Below are 19,733 nucleotides of genomic sequence, written 5' to 3' on the forward strand. Positions count from 1 at the left end.
GAAGTTTTTAGGGTCTACATATGGGACAACTGGCAACCCTATTATTTCCTCTCATGCTCCAGTTCTGAATAAGACTTGCAGGAGTGTGTGTACATGCAAAATAGTGAGAAAGACGAGTGTGTCTGCGGACGTGCACTCGCATGCAGGGAATTATCTCCAGCTGACTGGGTGGGCCTTGGTCCACTTTGGTTAGCCCACCCGTGGCTACATCCCTGCAACATACACCAAGGTGCACCAGGAACGGGGTTCCAAGAAATGGATTGCAGCACATATTCAACCCTATTTCCAGAAACGTTGGGATGCTGATGCTAAATCCTATATTTAACAGAAAATACAACAACGACAATTTTTTTTTTTTTATTGAATCTGATGCTAACAACAAGTTGGGATGGGAAACAAAGTTGTGTAATGCTACAAATAAAATAAATGAGATTAATTGGCAAAAGGTCAGTTACATGACTAGATTTATAAACAGCACCTCAGAGAGGCAGTTCAGTTCAAAACCAGCATGTTTAAGAGGGTGACTTGCATGTCTTTTTCAGAAAAGGCTTTTTGTGGAAACTACAAGCTGTTGAGCAAATGAAATCATATAACAAGCAATAATTGGAACACAGTTGACTTTTAAAACTACCACAACTTTTCTCCTCAGTTCCCAAACACTTACAGAGTAATGTTAAAAGATGATGCAACATGTTGGTTAACATGCCCCTGTCCCAAAAAAAAAGAAATAAATAAAAAACATCCTTTCCCATCTTTGTACTATTTTAAAATGCAAGATTATAAAAAAACACATTCTACTCAATTTCAGGGCATATATTAATTATTATTAGCAATTATATAAGTGATCCCAGCTCTTTGTGTATATCTTCTAAAGTTCTTAATGCCGATGTTATAACCTTGACCTTTCTTTTGGGAATAATACAGTTTATAATTATAATTACAAAACAATACACAGCATATACAGACAGAGGCACAGGAATGCTGTATTCAGACATAACTTAGGTCATCAAATTTTACAATTGCATGAAGCATGCAGCTGGAGGGTAACATGATAAAACCTCACACAGTGAGCTGTAAACAGGGCTCATGAGTGATGTACAAAGCTACAGCTGATCCCTAACTGTATGCAGTGAAGGAGAGCTGTCTGATCTAGCTCAGGCTCACCCTTCCCTGTCAGACACTCCAATGACAGAATAATAGGATGAGAGGCTCTGTTTCTCAAACAGAGGCCTTGAACAAAAGACTTGAAGACAGATGAGAGGGCAAGAGGCAAGGGAGATGGGGAGAGGAAGGGCAGGGGGTGGTGAAGGAGAGAGAAAGAGGGAGAGAGAGAAAGAGAGAGAGACTGAATTATACTGCTTGGACACCTTATCCAATTATTATCCCGGGTGTCTGCTTTAGCCAAAACTAATCAGAGGGCCAGGCAGATGCTTGTCGCTGGTCAGGACAGAGGTGCTGGCTCTAAATGGCAGGGTGGGACTTATGCACCCTCAAAAACACACTAATTAGCCTCCATAAAGCTAGAGGAAGGGGATAACTCCCAAAATGTTGAAACCCCCACTATGCAACAGATGGAGAACAACTGGCTGAGAATTCATTGATGGAGAGGTACATCTTAGGCCCATCAGTCTTTGAGCAAGCAATCTCACAACATAAACAGAAACTTCATTTTACAGTGACGACTCGAAATGAATGAGGGTGCAGGCACACGCTGGCAACAATTCAGCCTCAAACAGAAATACACAAGGGAAGTAAACAAAAGTCTCCATTTAGTGAAGAGGCCGGCTCTCGAATCAGAGAGTAAAGGGAACGAGCTGTAAACCACAACAAGAGCTCTGCAGTCAACAAAGTAAAAGTTTGTATGTTTACAGAGCTTAATGGCATGAAGTTAAGTATACAGTTAAGGATGATTTGTGACGGTTCATTTCAAATGAGAAACAGTATGGAGTTGGGTTTATGTAACAGAAAAGAGCATCATTCATTAGTGACAAGTGAGGCACAAAATCAAAGGAACCACAGCAACCGCAGGATGGTATTTTCAAAGCAGAAAATCTCAAAGTCAGTTGCACTATTTGTACTCTCCTGTTAGAGTCTGTTACAGGTTGCAAATGTTAACCACATTATACAGAACATGAACCTTTAAGCCACAATATAAACTGACAAGCCAAATATTGTATGCAGAAAGTGTCAGCTTATAACCAAAGCTTTCCATGATGTATTTACACAGCTGTCTGATATGCCAGCATTTTATTTTTTTGCTTAATACTTGAAGAATATAGAATTAATACACTGTAACTTATACCTCAAAAGAGATAAAATGTATCCAAAGGCATTTCTATCAGTCATGCCTTTCAGGTTGTTAAAATGCTTATCTTCTGATTCAAACACACACCTGAGGGGGAACAAGAATCCACTACAGAATTACACAATGGCAGCCAAGTGGAACAAAAGAATTAGCCCTGGAATTATGGTTTGAAAATTACCTTACTGACAGCACACAGTGAAAGAGAGCCAATGGACATAGTTATGGCATTCTCTAAGCTTAATCCCTCTGGGCTTTGCCTGCCATTCAGGCCAGAAAGAAAGGGGGAAAAAAAAGACAGGCAGACAGACAGAGAGAGAGAGAGACAGAGAGAGAGAGAGACAGAGAGAGAGAGAGAGAGAGAGAGAGAGAGAGAGAGACAGACAGAGAGACAGATCTCCTACCCTGCATACACAGTTGACTAAATTCTCACAATTCAAGCTCCTGTTACTCCTGATGAGGCCCTTTATAGTGCATAATATCTAAATATCTAAGTAATATGATTCAGTGAGTTTGAAATGTTATTCTAAATCAATACAATATTTAAATTTTTCCAGTGGGTTTGCCTCCTAGTGGTCATTGAAGGGAACTTCATGTGAGGTAAACTGCTTAATAAGACTGACTGGCAGTGACCATAGCAATAGCAGTGGCCGTGACAAAATCTATCAGCAATGCTCTTGATTTTCAAAGTGTTTCACACCTTATTGACATAAAGGCTGTAATGTGCACACAGCCTTAAACTCCACTGAGGGTTTTCAGGTTCAGTCAACCTCAGACCCTTTCTATGCCTAGGTCATCTATCATGGGCCTTAAAGGAGCACGGCATACTACGGCCCCCGCGGCGCCTCTCTTTCCAGCTTGGGGCCTCTTGATCAGGCACAGCAAGCCACCAGTTGGCCACCAAAGGGAGCCAGGCCCTGACAGCTGGCAAATGAAAATGTAAATAGTGCCTGCACTCTGCAGCCCAGCGCCTCCACCATGTTCCTGACAGTCCCAAAAGTGTCATAAACGCAGTCCATCTCCACTGGTCCTTTATTTGAAAGCAATGACAAACATTGGTTGGCAGAATGTAAATACGTGAGCTCATTCTGCCAAGGTAAGGGGCAGAACCCCGAAGGAAAATGGAACTCTCTAGAATTGTCTTAAAACAACAACAACAACCTCCCTGAAGAATAGAGAATTCCCTTCAATCCGTCACTTCCCCGCAAGACAAAAAGAAACCTGGTTTGGCACAAAATAAACCATTAGTGGCCTCTAAGGGAGAGGCGGACAGGGGTCGGAGACCACAGCAAAGCTGAGGCAGCGCTATGTTGTGGGGGTGGGGTGATGGAGGTGGGGGTAGAAGGAGGGGGCGCCATCAGGGTTTTTCAAGGAATTAGTAGAAAGTGGAGACTGAATCAGATACGGTGACAGAGAAAAAAAAAAACAAATCTTTAGGTGAGTCTGTGACATGGTAGATGCTTGTTAGGTCAAATAAACTAAACGCTCCTGACATAGAGTGAGCTTTTTTAAAAAAAGTTGGGGGGCAGACACCCATGCCAAAGGAGATGGATATTTATTTGACTTTGTCCAGGAATTAGAGGAGGAAGTGCCTAAGCAGGACGGTTCACATACAAGCACAGCAACACTAGCCCAAGGCTGGGCAGCACGCTGGCTCAGCTGACGCTGGAGGATTCCGTACTTTGACCGACAAGTCAAATGAAGTCCAGACACTACATCCAAAAATTTCTATCCCCACTAGAGTCCAAAGAAAAGCCTGAAGAACTGACATTTCCACAAGCACTTCACTATTCCGCTGACTTAGAAAAACAGCAACAGAGGAATCTTCAAAGGCAGATCTCAGTGGAAAACTCCACAACCAGTGGGTCTGGGAGAGACCGCAAGGCCTCTGGGAAACTATGAGAGAAAACACTTGTCCACATGAAGAAATCAAGCTTGAAAAGCTTTGAACAAAATGACTGAGCTTTAAGAATCCTGGTGAGAACATAAACCCTAAATGGTACTTGACAATGGCAAAGTTAAAAAAATATTGTCGTTTTCCATTACTGTGAACTTTATATTATTCCAGGCACAACATTTGGATATAACAATGTACCTGGATGTCTGAAGTTTGATAATAAGAAATACTTGAGTGTATGAAAGTATTTAGTTAGAAAGAATATACATGCCTCTAAAATGTTAAAGACAGTCCTTAATTTCTAGTCAACCTTCAGTACAACAAAAGTTTGTTTATAAGAAGATATTTCACAGAATGTATACGATCATTTGTTGAAGTTCCAATTTTGCTTCCGATCTGAAAAAAATCTTCAGAGTCTTTCTGTTCATTTCTTCCACTGTGAGGAAAAAAAAAAAAAAAAAAAAAACATGAAAAAGGTCTGAAATGATGTGTAGTTATTTGAAATGGTGTGTAGTCATTTGAAGCCATTACTGACAAAATAGCTTTCTCAAAACCATGGACTGGTCTCAGAGCCCAGACCTACACATCACCAAATGTGTTTGGGATTACTAAGATCACAAGAAGCTGAAAATGCAACTAAAAGTTTAAACTAAAGACAGGAAAATGTGGGATCAGTATTATTTATTTTGACTTCTATGTAGTTTCTTATTTGTTCCCTTTTTTACACTGTGAATCACTTGTATTAACAGACTTGACTGGAAATGAGATAAATGAATGCTGATTTAACTGATGTACAATGCTGTACTTTTAGCAAAATATGTCATATACGCCAGTTCGTATGACACACACGCACTCCAATTAGCTCTGGTTTACCAGGCTGTGGTTCTGTCTGCCCCTCCCTCTCCACTCTCTGGAGAAATCCCTTCATCCATTAACATCCACTATCCCCTCCCTTCAGTCAGTGGAGGGGACACCATCAACAGCCCATCCTCCCGCCCACACACACACCCACCAACCCACCACAAGCCTGTTTGATAAGTGTATTACAGCATGCCACTTGCAAGGATTGTTTATGTCCCTCTTCATAATTAAGTGACACATGTCACCCATCCATCCATCCTGTTATTGATCAACACAGTCAGAGGCAACACAAATTTTAGGCTTTAGCTGATGAAAGTACAATATGAAGTAATGCCTTTTGCAAATATTACACATTAATGTATGTGAAGTGCTGTAAAATATTCTTGTTGCTGACAAGCAACTCAACAAAACACAAAGGTTCCTGATCTACAGCCTCTGCAACAGATTATTATAATTAACACAAAAATGGCTGAAAACTGTACATAGTGTGAACGGTTTAGCACAATATAGGAACTGAACACAAAACAAATTCTAGGTAGCAACATTGCTTGTTGCAAAAGGCAAGGTGCCACTGGCAGTATGCAACCTGCATCACATGGAGCTTAAAAAGACATCTTCAAATGCTTCTCCGCCTTTCTTCATTTCAGGCATTTGGATTAAATTTACTTTGACAAAACCAACATGTTATTGTACAAAGCCACAATGTACACCAGCAAACTCAAGAGGCTGGGCCAGCACTGGAAACATGTTTGGCCACCTAATGAGCGGGTAGCTCCTCGATTAATAACATCTGCCACAAAGAAAACACGCAGCTAATCTGGCCCTCGTTACCAAATAACCAAGGGCAAAGAGTTGGGAAAAGGAAAGCGATACTCAAAGCAGACTGTGAGACAGGGAGAACATGGCCAAAGCCATGTGGTTCAAGGTAGTCTGCATACAGTGCAGCCAGGAGGCTTATCTCCCCCTTAAACCCCGCCCCCATACACAGTCACATGTGTGCACACACACACACACACACACACACCAATAAACCCACAACCCTAAGACCAGTGGAACAGGCACAGAGACGCATATCCAGAAAAGCTAGATCAGATATGGGCTGTCATAAATCATCTCTCAGAAGATACAATACAAAGATTTTATGATTTACTGCAGTTCCTAAACAAAAGCTAGCAGTGAAAAAATGCTTGACAGTTTTTAAAAACACAAATACAAACCCAAATTATAAAACAGATTGAAACACAAACTTAGGGATGGGTGATATGGCCATAAAATAATTTCACAATATTTCAGGGTATTTTGGTGATAATATTCTTAGCGATATGACAAAACACTGAAAATTATTTTATTCATTTCAAGAACACACTATTGCAACAAAATAAATGTTAGATTAATATGAATTAAATTGAATTAATGATACGTTTAATTATTTATTTAAATAATATTTCATTACATTTTATTTTAGTACTAATCTAACTATTTCAAATATTCAGAAGAAACAACAAATTAATGTGTAAACATCTGCTAATTTTGTAAATGCCCGAAACTTTCCAAGATTCTGACAGAGTATAAAAGTCAGTTTTTTGGAGCAAATTTCTGAACACAGGGCAAATTTGCACCATACCTGTGGCTGCACCTAAATGACTCATGTAATGAATATACGCCATAATTACTTGTAACTGCATTATGTCATTGCATAAACAAGTCAGAATATCACAATAAATATGATATTGAATTTTTTAACGTTTAAAAAAAAAACTGATAGTATTGCACACAATATGATATGGTACATCTTCAGCTTTTGTTCATATAGAACTGTCATTAATTCCTTTTCAAAGAGGTCATGAAGTTCAATTTTTGCCTGTGATCTACACATTTATTTCTGTAACTTTGCTGGAATGTATTGGTATAAAGAAAAACTGTATTTACATTACTGTAAGAGCATCCTAGAAGACAAATCTAGGTTAGATTAAGTGTTTTTATTGTGTGCTATTTGTATTGATCTAATATCAGTACAATTACAGGTGTGCTGTCCATTTTATTGTTTTAAACCTATAATGCAAAAAGATGAATACTGTTGTTTGAAAAATAAACAAATCTAAACTGCAGACAAACAACAAAATAAAAATGACTATTCATTTAAAGTTTTAAATCTAGAACAAATCTGCTTCTAGTTTATTCTCTCGAATACAATCATCAAGGGCCAGATATGATCATTATCATTAACCCCCCCACTCTCCTTTATGTAAATTTGCATATGCCAAATATTTAGTATCTGACAAAGATTTTACAAAAATGGCAAATGAGAGACCCTTGTAATACATATGGGGTGTGGGAGTTATACAGTCCTAAATTTTCTTCATTAATATTTCTGATATCTCAATAATGTAGTGAACTTTTAATCCTTTGAACACACAGTACCTGCTTCTCCAGAATTCGGGAGATTTCGCCCAGGGTTCTGTCTAAGCCAGATACTTTGTTGTTAGCCCACTGGCCACTGTCCTGCCCCTGCAGCTGCTTTCCCAAGTCCTTCACCAGACGCTGCAGCCTAAATTAAGAGTAGATTGAAAGAAAGACACACCTTCACACATGGGATAGAACTTAAAAAAAAATTTAAATCACTGATGAGTTAATCAAATAACTAATTTATTTTATAACATAAACAAAAGCTCATGGCTTAAGTCTATGGTAGATGCATAATAAGTATATGTAGGTGTGTGTGTGGGGGGGGGGGGGGGGGGGAATTTCAGAGATAGGAGTGTAGATTTATCTCAGGTGTGGGTGTACATTCATTACAACTGGAGGCATGGTCTTACTTGGCCTTGTAAGGGGAATCTGGAATCTGCGTCTTAGCCTCCAATGATGTCTCATATTCCTTAGCCCTGAGAAAAAAAAATAAGACAAACCATAAGCAAGCAGAGAGAAAGAGAGAGAGGTAGAGTGAATAAGAATAGAGGACAGAAGAGATGTCAGTCTGAAGACAAGAGGAGATAAGACGACAGGAACAAAGAAAAGGTCATGAGGTCAATCTGTGTCTTAAAGTGTTTATTTAGCTTGTCAGTTTCTCTCAAAAGTGAAAAAGAATGACCAAAAAAAAAAAAAAAAACCAAACAAATCCTAAAGTCATGTACAAAAAAGTTAAATAGTTTTTTTTTTTGCTGGAAAATGCATTTTAGACAAATCTCATCTAAACCAGACAGCATGAAGAAATTAACTGAAGCTATATACCCATCAACTGTTGATGCTGTTAGTAAACACCACTGTGAAGCCTGCCTGTCACTCCAGTAGAACTCTAGCCCGAGGAAAACATCAATCTACCACAAAGTCAGGCCATGAGTCAGGCCTAAGTCAGTGGTGTGGTCCACCACCAGAACAGATTCCTGTCCGTTCCACGTCTCTCCGATAAGACTGATCGATCAGTTCCTGACAAACCAGCTGAGGGATAGATGCTCTGCCGCTGATAAACTCTGACACTTTCCGGAAGACTGAACTGATGGCTGAAAGTTCCCAGAAAGCCAAGGCTACTTCAGTCCTTAATGTCACTGTATTTTAAGGACAGGCTTTTCAGACATAGTTTCTGGACAAACTTTTTAATCTACATTGAAAAGTATTTCCCCTGGGACTGCCAATGAAATTTAATGCAAAATAGGCTTCATGTGTGAACTCAACCTCCTATACGGGCTAGAAAAAGAAAGTCTACAGCACTCACTTCACTGACCTGTAAGGTGTGCAAATAGACATTTGTTCCCAAATCATCACACAGATTAAATTGACCAATTCAAATAAATAAATTAGGATTTACGATTTAAACCTGGACTGGAGTATTAGCGTGACTAATAAATGATAAGTCCCGTATCTAATTACTGGTCAGTAAAAGAATACAACACATATCAAATGCCTTCAGCAGATGTTGGTTCAAGGAGGATTAAAAAGCCTCCGTCCTGATGTTTAAGAGGGAAATAAATCAGTCTGAACACTGTATGAACCGCATGTGAATTTGATAACACATCACTAGAGGACAGGAAAATGGCAGAGAGAGCAGAGAGCCATACCTAGCACTTAATGAAACAATCTCACCTGAGTGTTAAGTCTTAGCTTGGAACATTTTTAAGGAAAAACCTTATAGGTCCTGAAGTCATGAGACTTTTATGAATGGAAGCCTCCAAAACTACCAGTGAAAGGAATTGTTTAACCAGAAATACTACGTGGATTCATGATACGTTTCAAGTTTAAGGAGTAGATGAAAAATCTAATTTCCCAATAAGTCAGTTTTTATTTACCATTTTGTATTATAGCTGACATTTTCAATACAAGAATTAAGGCTAACTGTTGTCTGCAAGTCCAAATAGTCTCACACTACTCTCATACCAAAATGAGTTGTTAAGGAAGTACAAACAGTATTTGTTAAATGCTTATATCATGTAAGTTACTAGAAAGGCATAATGAGGTCAGAAAAATATTGGTCCTGGCAGATAACTACAAAGAACCAAAGGTAAGATTTCTTTTTCTTTCCTAAATACATTTACTCATTATTTTTAAAAATGTTATGCATCAGCAGATATATACATAACAAATACCATATCAATATCTATCTAGAATTCATATAACCATGCATAATTCTCAGCTAAAATTAATCTTGTAGCTACAAGGCAAAACTAGAGAGGCAAATTACCAACATCTAAAGTACACCGGCTGATTGAATTTATGTGGTGTGATCTGATGTTTTGGTGGGCTATTAATGAAAATGTTAAATAAAAAAAAACAAAAAACAGTCAGAGTGAGGGACATCTCTGTGTGTCTGTGGGCTACCTGGACCACCCGAGCCACATGGGGAAATGACTGAAGCCCACAACTCATTTTGCTGCATTATTTACCACAACCACGATGAGGCCTGCATAAAGAATGCAGCGGTGCTTTCAGGGAAAGCTTGAACTGTACCTGGCCCCTTCGTCATCCTGCGTATTACAATATTCATCTCTGACAGCTTTACGCCCGCACAGGTTAAACGGGGAGCAATCGCCGGGCCATCAATCAGCCGCAGCAGCAGGACTCGTTAAATGAGCCAGGAGGTTATAAATATTAGTAATCAGCAATAAGAGGGAGGGGGAAGCTACAGCTACAATGCAGAACTAATAATCAATTCATCATGATCTGCCCTGCCATTCACCTCCACCCATGCTGGATGAAGATAGCAGCCCCCTTACCTCGAACCATAAAAATGTCCCTGCCTCTGGATGGATAAAAAAAACAAATACACTGCATCCTTTTTTAAAAGGTGCAAGGAGAACCTGAGTGTTTGGCACTCCCAGATTCACAGGGCATTTGGCCAGGTGCTGGTGCAATATTTAATAGTGGGATTGAGAGGCTTTCAATCAAGCAAATTCACCACTGACAAATACAGAATTAAAACTGGATCTGTGGAATATGTTCAGAAAGGAAAGTAGCAGGACTATTCTATAAAATTTAGAAATGCATATGCAGGATCCTGGACATGTGAATGTAAGAGAAATTCAATGTCAGGAGTAAAATGGTGGTGGTGGGTGGGTTTTGATTTACATCATGCCTAGTGCCTTCAGACTTCTTCATGGGCACCAATCACATGTTCCTTCCTTTTTTTTCCCTGCAGCTGCCATCCACTAACCCCCACCAAAGAAGGTTTTTAGTGAACTAAGTAAGAGCAGTGCACACTATGTGTACTGAACAGGAGGGCCTTTGTATGCAGCTTTTCTCTCTGAGGTAGACCCAAAACACAGAGCACTCTGTTCCCAAATCTGGGGAAAAGACAAGCAACACACAGGGCCAAACACTATACACAAGAGTGGGCTGATCCTACCGCTGCACTAACATGCCACTTTCATGGCAATTAGAAGCACATATGTTTGCTGGTGAAAAAATAAAACTCAAGCCATATATTTGTAAAATACATGTGTTAGAAATTGCACTGGCTTCTTCCTCATTCTTAACGATGACAACAGGGGGGACAGGGCGACCTGGGAGGGCTGTGAAAAACTCTCTTGCCTTTTTTCCCCCCAAAACACCACCCGGTGCTCCTATAAAACGCCTCATTTCCACCCAGCGGTAGAGCCGCTAACCTCGTCTTGCTGGGGCCGTTGGTGGCGGTGATTTACGAGCACAGCGCCTGTTTTCTCTCCATCTCTGTGCTCTGGGGCTCAGGCTCAAGTGACAGCGAGCAGAGTGGGCTCAGGCTTGTCACTTTCTCAGCTACAGCCCCAGTCACTGGCCCAGAATGCTCAGTTGTAACCTCTTTAGGGCTAAGAACCCAATGAAGTGTGTCTCACTCTCCTAAATATATGCTTTAAATATTTACTGAAATTTAAATGAAAAATAGTGTAGTCAATGAAATAGAAATCTCAGGGTTAACAACTGAAAATTAAGCCTTGGATTTAGGGGGTTAACAGCTGAGAGCTAACAGCCAAAGAGAATACAGCCACTTTGCTGGCTCGTCTCCAAAAGTTGGTTAGGAGACTTGGACTGGAGGGATTCTGTCTGAAGGCAAAATGGAATAAAATTGACAGTCACTTAAATCTCACAAATTAATTAGTTGTGCACCGAGTTGTGTCTTGTCCCAGTTTTTTTAAAGCCAAATGATATCACTGATGTGCTACTGGAATATAGTATTATGGTAGTGGACAACAATGCTATTTCAAAAAATGATACTGCATGAAAACTGATATTTAAAGACATTGTTATATGGAAAATCACAAAATGCTTAATTGAATATGCCATGCTTTCTAGATGTGAAGTACCTCACAGAAACTGTTTTGTACCTCACTCACTCATTCACATAACTACAGACATACAGACATACGTTTTAGAACTGCACCTGTACTATTTGCCACAGATGTACGCAGATTTAGGGACTGCTACACAATGGGATGTTACTGTACTTCGCATTAATGGCACATTGTGTGCTTGTGTTTAGAATACGTTGTTAGAATATAAATTTGTACAGACATGAAAAAACAAGGCTGCTATGGAGGTGGTGTAGAGCTTCATATAAATGTCACAATATAAAGTAGGAACATTTTTTCATTGCTGAAAAATAGTTGTTTATAAGCTCATGTACATTATAAAAACACAATATGAAACAGCTAAAATTATTTAAGAAAATCAGACAAATTTGAGGCAAAAATTATTTCATTTAAATGCTGGGTCATTCAAGTCATGTTAAATATGTAACTGCTTAAAAATCTGGCAGCAAACAACATGAGAAATATATGAAATAACCACATATTTAGAGTTGTATATTGCAGTACTTGCATAAAATAATGAAATAAATATGTTTGCAGTGCACTTCACTTTAATCAAACAAATAACCTCATACTCCCTACACAGAATTACAAATTTGCTTTACAACAGCGTAATTAGACCAACACAGGTAAGAATACAGAAATATCCATCAAATTACCAGTATTTTAAGTTTCTTAAACAAGAAATTTCTTCACATTAAGCCTATGGAGATTTAAATTGTTAATTACATTGGATCAACTATTTTATCTACTTAAGGACAATGTTCTGACCTCTATAGCAGTGGTTCTAAAACTGGTTCTCAGAATTCCCCAGATCACCGTAATTGTTTCCTGTTTGTTGGGAGATGGGATATAGTACAGAGTATAAATATTAACTATTTGGGGAATCCAAAAAACTGGTATGGGAATTACTGTTGTACAGTTGGCAACTCAATATACACGCTCAGAAAGTTGATCGCTAGCATAATTGCCAATAAAGTAAAAGATTAAACAGCAGTGAGCTGAGTATAGCCACACCCACCCACAAGATTACGGTCCAATAACTCCGCCTACATACACCATGAAAAATAACCGTGTACCTCTTTCTATCTGTCCAGACCTGTCACACAAACACACTATAGTTGGGACAGGAAGCTAAATTTATTGCGCCCAGGTCTAGAATCTGACACTGAGGCACGCTGCCTCCTATTTGTTGATTACTATTGATTTTCTTTGATACTTCATTTAAAAATCAATAGGCAGGAGAAAGAAAAACAGGCATGGTTTACACATACTTTAACATACTATTGTACACAAGAGGAGGCTTCAGATTTGGCAGCCCAGTGGCAACCAATTAGGAGAAAAGCTCTTAACAGGTGAAAGCAAGAGCCCTTCAGATCGATTCTCACTTTTTCCTCCCCAATCACACAAAGTGGCCATAAATTAAGCTCATCAGTGTTACTCTGCAGACAGACAAGATGCACAGTGCCACTGCTTTCCTTCTCCTTGTCACTCATAAAGCGCTCTCTCACACACACACACCAATGTCCTTTAACTGTATGAGTGACTGTCAGAGAGAGGGAGTGAGTAAGAGTGAGAGAGAGATCACCTTGAGTTCATTCGTGTACGTAGTTTCTTGGCCTTTTTCCGTGCTTTCTGTCTCTCTTCTCCATCCTTGGCATTGTCTGCAGGCACAGTGGTATCAGTAACTATGTCCACTATGTACTTCTTTAAAGATAGATGCTCCTGTAACATAAAAATACAAATCATTACAGGCCCTTAAAATCAGACCACACATGCAGCATGACCTTAAATAGTACTTTGCACAAAAATACCCATTTCTCAAACTTTAAGGGGGCCTCATATGAGGTGCTTCATTTAGAGGAATGAACATGAACACTCTGGCAACCTGGATTCCATTTAGCTAGTCAATACGGAACATAAGTCTTCTCTAATCCCTGTAAAGCGATGGTGTATAATTTGGTTTGATTGTTTCAGAGTTATTGTTTTAAAATAAACAAAGCGCCACAGAGAGTCATCCATAAGGCATCCAAAAGGATTTTGCAGGACTCTCTACTCTCTAGCAAATGTCCCATAAGGTCTTAGGTGTAGGTGTAAGAGTAAACTACTGCATTCAAAGCCCAGGTGTGGAAGCTCATTGCTTTCGGCTGGTGTATTATGTGAGATAATTATCCAGGCATCTGCAACACTGGTTTGCGGTGTGAGGCTGACGGAAGTGCTAAAGGGGGGTGAGGTATACCTTCCAGTCTAAAGAACAGTGGGCCCTCTCTGATGATGCTGATACTTCCATGGGAAGAAAGACGGATGTAACTTAATTTAAACGACATGATACATGTGCCAGAATGCAATTATTCCATTATCCTGTCATCCGGCACCTCAGAGGATGGGAATGGAGAGGAAGGAAAGATAAGGGTTCGCATTCAGAGCTGCTGCTGATGCGCGTGGCTGCCATTCCAGGTGGTAACAGAGTAAGGAATCCAGTCTCTCCTGCAATCTCTGAAGCCACTTAAGACCTTTTGTCTTCATAGCATCAATAAGGTTGCAAAAACAAATCTATGAATATTGATAAAAACAGCTAGCAATTAATTCCATTATTGATACGTTTGTCTGTTTACTTCAAATTAACACTAGTAAATATACAATCTGTTTGTAACACTGAGCATCCACAGCTGTTTTAAAGTGGTAGTCTAAGCACTAGATCTAATCTGTGGGCTGGTCTCACTTGTCTCCCAGATTAATTCATTGGAATCTTTTACAAAGAGCTGATTCTTTGACTCAGGCATTTGACTGATTCTCTGACATATCTAGCTCAGACCTACTTATGTATCCCTGGCACTTCAACACCATTTCTTAATACCTCTTCTTTACAGCAAGAATTATAGCTTAAATAAATAAATAAACAAATAAGTAATATATACGCATAAATAAATAGTAAAGTTTTGGTAGGGTGCACATTTTGCATATGTTCTTTATAATTTTTGATCCATTATTTGAAAATAGACATTGTTCACTACATTTCTGTGCAATAATGCAAATTAAAAAATTGGTGTTTCTATAAACATTTTCAAATAAACCAACTAATCAATGAATGTGTGTGTGCGCATCTTAGACAGGGGACCTCCACACCCCCTGAGAGCAGGAGTTGAGCCTCAGAGTCATAACCATTGGCTCCCCTTGGCCGGAGAGGCATCTGGTGAGTAATCTCTCTGAAAGGCGATCTACTTCTCTTGCCGGCCAGTTAATGGGATTGTTTCTGTAACACCTCAAAGACATGCACCATCCTGAGATTATATCAGAGCAGGCTTTGGAGGGGGAGCACCAGGACTGGATCTATACTGTGCCAGCTTACAACATACAGGTTAGCCAAAGTAAACTATAATGTCAAAGTGATGTCCCTGAAGAAATTACAAGAAAAGCAAACTATTTTAGTATTGGTCAAGCAAATGTAAAACTATGCAAAACAAATGTTAAAAAAGTCAGCACCTGCTCTCATTTTCACTACTTTGGTTAAAAAACAACATACTGACCACTACTAATTCATACTCTTTTAATCATGCAAGACATGTCAAAACATGTATATACTTAAAATAAAAAAATTAAACTGCAAAATGCAAGATATGGGCCCATTTTAAGAAGCACCGATTATTATGTTTGCAAGGTGTTTGTATCAAAAATATGGCCAATGAGCATATCAGATCAGATCAGTAGCCCCCTTTCTTTTTCAGTATCCCTCAGTCTCTCAAAATAATTTCATTTTAAGAATGAAATATTTCATTGAATTTTGTTCTGATTGCCTGCCTGGAACTTTGTGTCAAAACAGAAGTTTAATAGGTTTATTTCAGTTATGCTTTACTATTTTTTGGCCAACACACACTGTACAATCTTTTGTAGAGTAATCACTGCATTCTAGGTGCACTTTGAAAAGCACATCATTTAGAATTTTGAACACTTTAAGACTAAAATTTTGTAGACACCCCTTATAATTAGTTACTACAAACATATGGTCATACAGTGTACATAAAATTATTTTATTTCGGGAAGAAAGAAAAAAAATATGGGCCCATAATCTGGGCCTTTTAAAACAACATAAAGTAACAGACAATAGGATATAGGATAGGGGGACACAGCTGTCTATGATGACCTGTCAGATGAGTGATTGAGTTGAGGAAGCTGTATGATGGGTGTTTCTTTGCAGTCAAGAGACAATAGGAGGGTACATATATGAGAGAGAGAGAGAGAGAGAGAGAGAGAGAGAGAGAGAGAGAGAGAGAGAGAGAGCACAAGAGAGCCTGGGGCAAGGACTGTCTGACAATACTGTGCAGTGTTTGGTGCAGGTAACGGGAGCCTACTCCAAACATCACACAGGCATGGTCCACTCAGGGCCTTATAGACCCTCCCAGTGTCATGCTCATATGACCCGCCCATCCTCCACTCTTTTGTGTCATGCAAAGCACAGCACAGAATAGTTTTCCCTCGATTGTCAAACAGACAGCTGTATGTCATCCAGGTTCAAGGTGAAGATATGACGTATCAGGTCGCAAGCATAGACTGCTTCTGTTTCTCCCCAAAACAGCACAACTCACACAGTTTCACATTGTTGTTATAACACCATCTCAGAGGAACCTGTGCAAATGCCTTGCCTGTGCCCGTATTTTTAGAACATTTTTCACATTACTGGTTTGTTTTAGTTCACAAAAGATACCAACAATTTACCCTCACAATACAGTATACTGTTACTCTTAAAAGGAAAAAAAATGGCCTTAACCAAATAAAGAAAAATAATCACTTTTTGAATATTAACATTTTCATAACACAACATTTTTTAAATAGAATATAGAACAAAGATGCTGAAGTAAGCCCTCTGTATATAGAATCATTCATTCATTCATTGTCTATAACCGTTTATCCAGCTCATGGTGGGTCTAGAGCCTACCAGGAATCATGAGGCGCAAGGCTGGAGCACACAATGGACAGGACGCCAGTCCATCACAGGGCATCCCTCACACACACACACCCCTAAGGACACTTGAGTAGCCAATCCACCTACCAACGGGTAGGTAAATGTGGGAGGAAACCAAAGCACGGAATCAAAGCATCTTTAAAAATGAAATTGCCACAAATTAAATTCTCTAACTAAAATACTGAAGTACACTTCCTCAACAACAGTTTTCTACATGTATGCAGAACATAAAACAAAAACCAAGAGGCTGAATAAGCACAGTCCAAATACGTTCTAACAGATATAGTGTTATATCCTTTTAGAAGAAAGCTGTCATGGACCATCACATCAGTGTCGTTCTCCAATCGTAGCCTGAGACACTCAGATGAAAAAAAAAAAAAAAAATGAAACGAAAATAGCATCTTCTATTTAAGAGGTCAGTGGTGTTTTTTGGTCCGGCGTCAAAGGTGAGCAATAAATTAAAACTGCCATGCGTCAAAGGCGAGGGGTCAGGAACCCCCCGTATATTACGTTATAACAGGACAGATGACAACCAATAAAGTTAAGTAAGTAGAGCAATGGCAGCTCTGAGCGTTCCCCAGGCCCATCGATCCATCCCTGTTGATAATCACCTTATTTTCAATTTAATTCACAAGTCCTTAAAAAAGGCGGAATGTGACTAAATATGAGGACAGGGGGCCGCAGAGGCTCCGCTTCCGCAGAGAAACTACGCTGTGACCTCTGCACAGTTCAGCCAACCGTCTTCATTTTAATTAAAAATCTTTCACGACGGCAAGAGTTATGGAAGTCTCGACTGGAAAATAGTTGGCGGTTGCATGAATGAAATATGGTGCACCAAAATGGGAAGAGACATAAATATGGTAGGCTGAAGGCCCACATTAAAACAATCCAAACAAAGTCCCCACTCAGGCTGCGGTCACATGCTGCAAAAGAAAATGGCTTGCCAAAGCCTTGAGATGGTACTCAAAATAAGGGGGAAATTTAAAAAAAAAAAAACCCTAGATGTGAGGCCCAGGGTAACATTTTCGTTACTAATTAGAACAGAGGACAGTGTTGATTAATGCAGGGACAATTTCAGAGTGCCAACATTCTGTAATAATTCTCTCCCAGTGCAAATTTCTTTCACTGTTATACATTGCTCTCCATAACTCTCGTAATAGAACTAAATCAAAATTTGGATTAAAGTAGGTTAATGAAAGAAATCATTTATGAGTATATGGAAGTCGATTTAATCCATTACACTGTTTAATTTAGAGTCAAGTTCATGTGTCACTCGCACCTTATTCATATTGCAGTTTTCTATCATGCAGTTGCTTGTTTACCCCTCTGTCAGGCAGAAGAATGGCCAGCACTAACTGGTTAATGATTTAGAGTGAGGGAGACATTAAAAATTACCCACTGGAAAAAAAGGTTCAAATGAAGGAGGTGTGGAGGCCAAAGGTGCAGCATATAGCACCAACAGTTGTCAGCTACACAAAGAGCTCAGTGTGAAAGCCAATCTCATATTGCAGAGAGCGGCTCTCTGTTAACGAGAGGCATCCACAGGACAGGCACTCTGTTAACAAAGACATAAGGAGACAAGGGGGTGATCTCACCCCTCCATCGTGTCACTGATCTCTACTGCTGTTGATTTTGTCACACTCATTTATTGCCTCATAGACTCGACAGTCAGTCAGACCACAGGGGCAAAAGGCAGAGGAGGTCAGGAGCATGTCATGCTTCCTAACCTTGAACTAACACAGATAGCATAATAGAAAAAAAACAACAAATTAGTAATCTTTCGAAATCAGATTGTACAAATATTTTGAATATGAATTTGATTTGTGATAAGACTGTTAAATTACGTTAAATATCTATATTAAATTAAAATATATACATTTTATAATAGTCAAATCATATAAAATATCCACCCTTACAGCTGTAATACAAGTCTTATACTTTTATTCATGCTTATATTATATACGACCATGCTTGAAAATGTCTAAATTTACTGACCACAGAAAGCCATTAATTATGTGTTACATTATTTGCCATGAAATTCCAAACATGCGACTAGCAATGTATGTATAGCTACAAGAGTGAATGATTGAAGTGCCAGCCCACATTTAAAATTATACAGGATATGACAAACTCCTGCACATGATTATTGGAGTTACAGAGCCCAACCTATTATCTTCTCACAAGCACCTGCTACCTCAAATGCTTTTCTCTGTGGTCATCAGGCAAGCAACTGTTTGCCAGTAATTCGCTGAGCCCACATTATGTCTGGAAGGCTCGACAGTGAGATCTGACATCACAGACCCATCCTGCTTCAACCTCACTTTACAGACCTATCAAAACCAGATCCACATCAGTCTCCCTGCTGACTAAGACCTTACCCAGCCCCACTGGCACTGTTAATGCATGCTCAGTGCCACCAGTTCCATGTGAACCTTATGTGATAAACTATAAACCACATCTTCAACATATGCTATATCCTAATTCCCTATAATTACCCACCGTGCAATCAGCAAAATTAATCACTTACTGCACTTCCCAAACCACCCTGTGCCCTTCTTATCCACAACTATTCACTTGCCCATTCAGCTACCTCTGACAATTCCTTCAAGGCTGTCCTTTGCACACAGCCTCTAAATCCAAATTCAACCAGCAAGGATGTGGCACACAGATAACAGAGTTAAAGGGATTTAAAGCCCCTGGTTCAAGTGGAGATTTGTGCGAGTTAAGGGCTTGGGAGTTTACTTACCACTTCTTCATCAGATAGCTCTCTGCCCTGGATGCTGCTGCTGTCCCTCACTGCCTGCTGGTGCCTCTTGCCCTTGGTGTGACTGAATAGATGCACCTCAGAGGTGATCTGCAAATGCATGGGTCAAAGGTCACTGACAGATACACATTTCTAAAAGAATGGCCAGATGCCTGAGGGACACATATACCTAAAGCATA

General features: G+C 39.4%; 1 protein-coding gene across 2 annotated transcripts in view; it reads right to left on the reverse strand.

Moving 5' to 3' along the window:
- Window positions 1-19,733, reverse strand: part of scaper (S-phase cyclin A-associated protein in the ER) — an 88,339-nt gene that overhangs the window by 39,114 nt on the left and 29,492 nt on the right. For both annotated transcript variants that reach the window (XM_066667273.1, XM_066667274.1), the window contains exons 19-22: window positions 19,537-19,644; window positions 13,419-13,555; window positions 7,877-7,942; window positions 7,482-7,608 (exon numbers count right to left, since the gene is read on the reverse strand). In XM_066667273.1, coding sequence (XP_066523370.1) covers window positions 7,482-7,608; window positions 7,877-7,942; window positions 13,419-13,555; window positions 19,537-19,644 — 438 coding nt within the window. The remainder of the gene's footprint in view (window positions 1-7,481; window positions 7,609-7,876; window positions 7,943-13,418; window positions 13,556-19,536; window positions 19,645-19,733) is intronic.

The sequence above is a fragment of the Hoplias malabaricus genome, chromosome 4 (assembly GCF_029633855.1).
Source record: "Hoplias malabaricus isolate fHopMal1 chromosome 4, fHopMal1.hap1, whole genome shotgun sequence".
Classification (NCBI taxonomy): domain Eukaryota; kingdom Metazoa; phylum Chordata; class Actinopteri; order Characiformes; family Erythrinidae; genus Hoplias; species Hoplias malabaricus.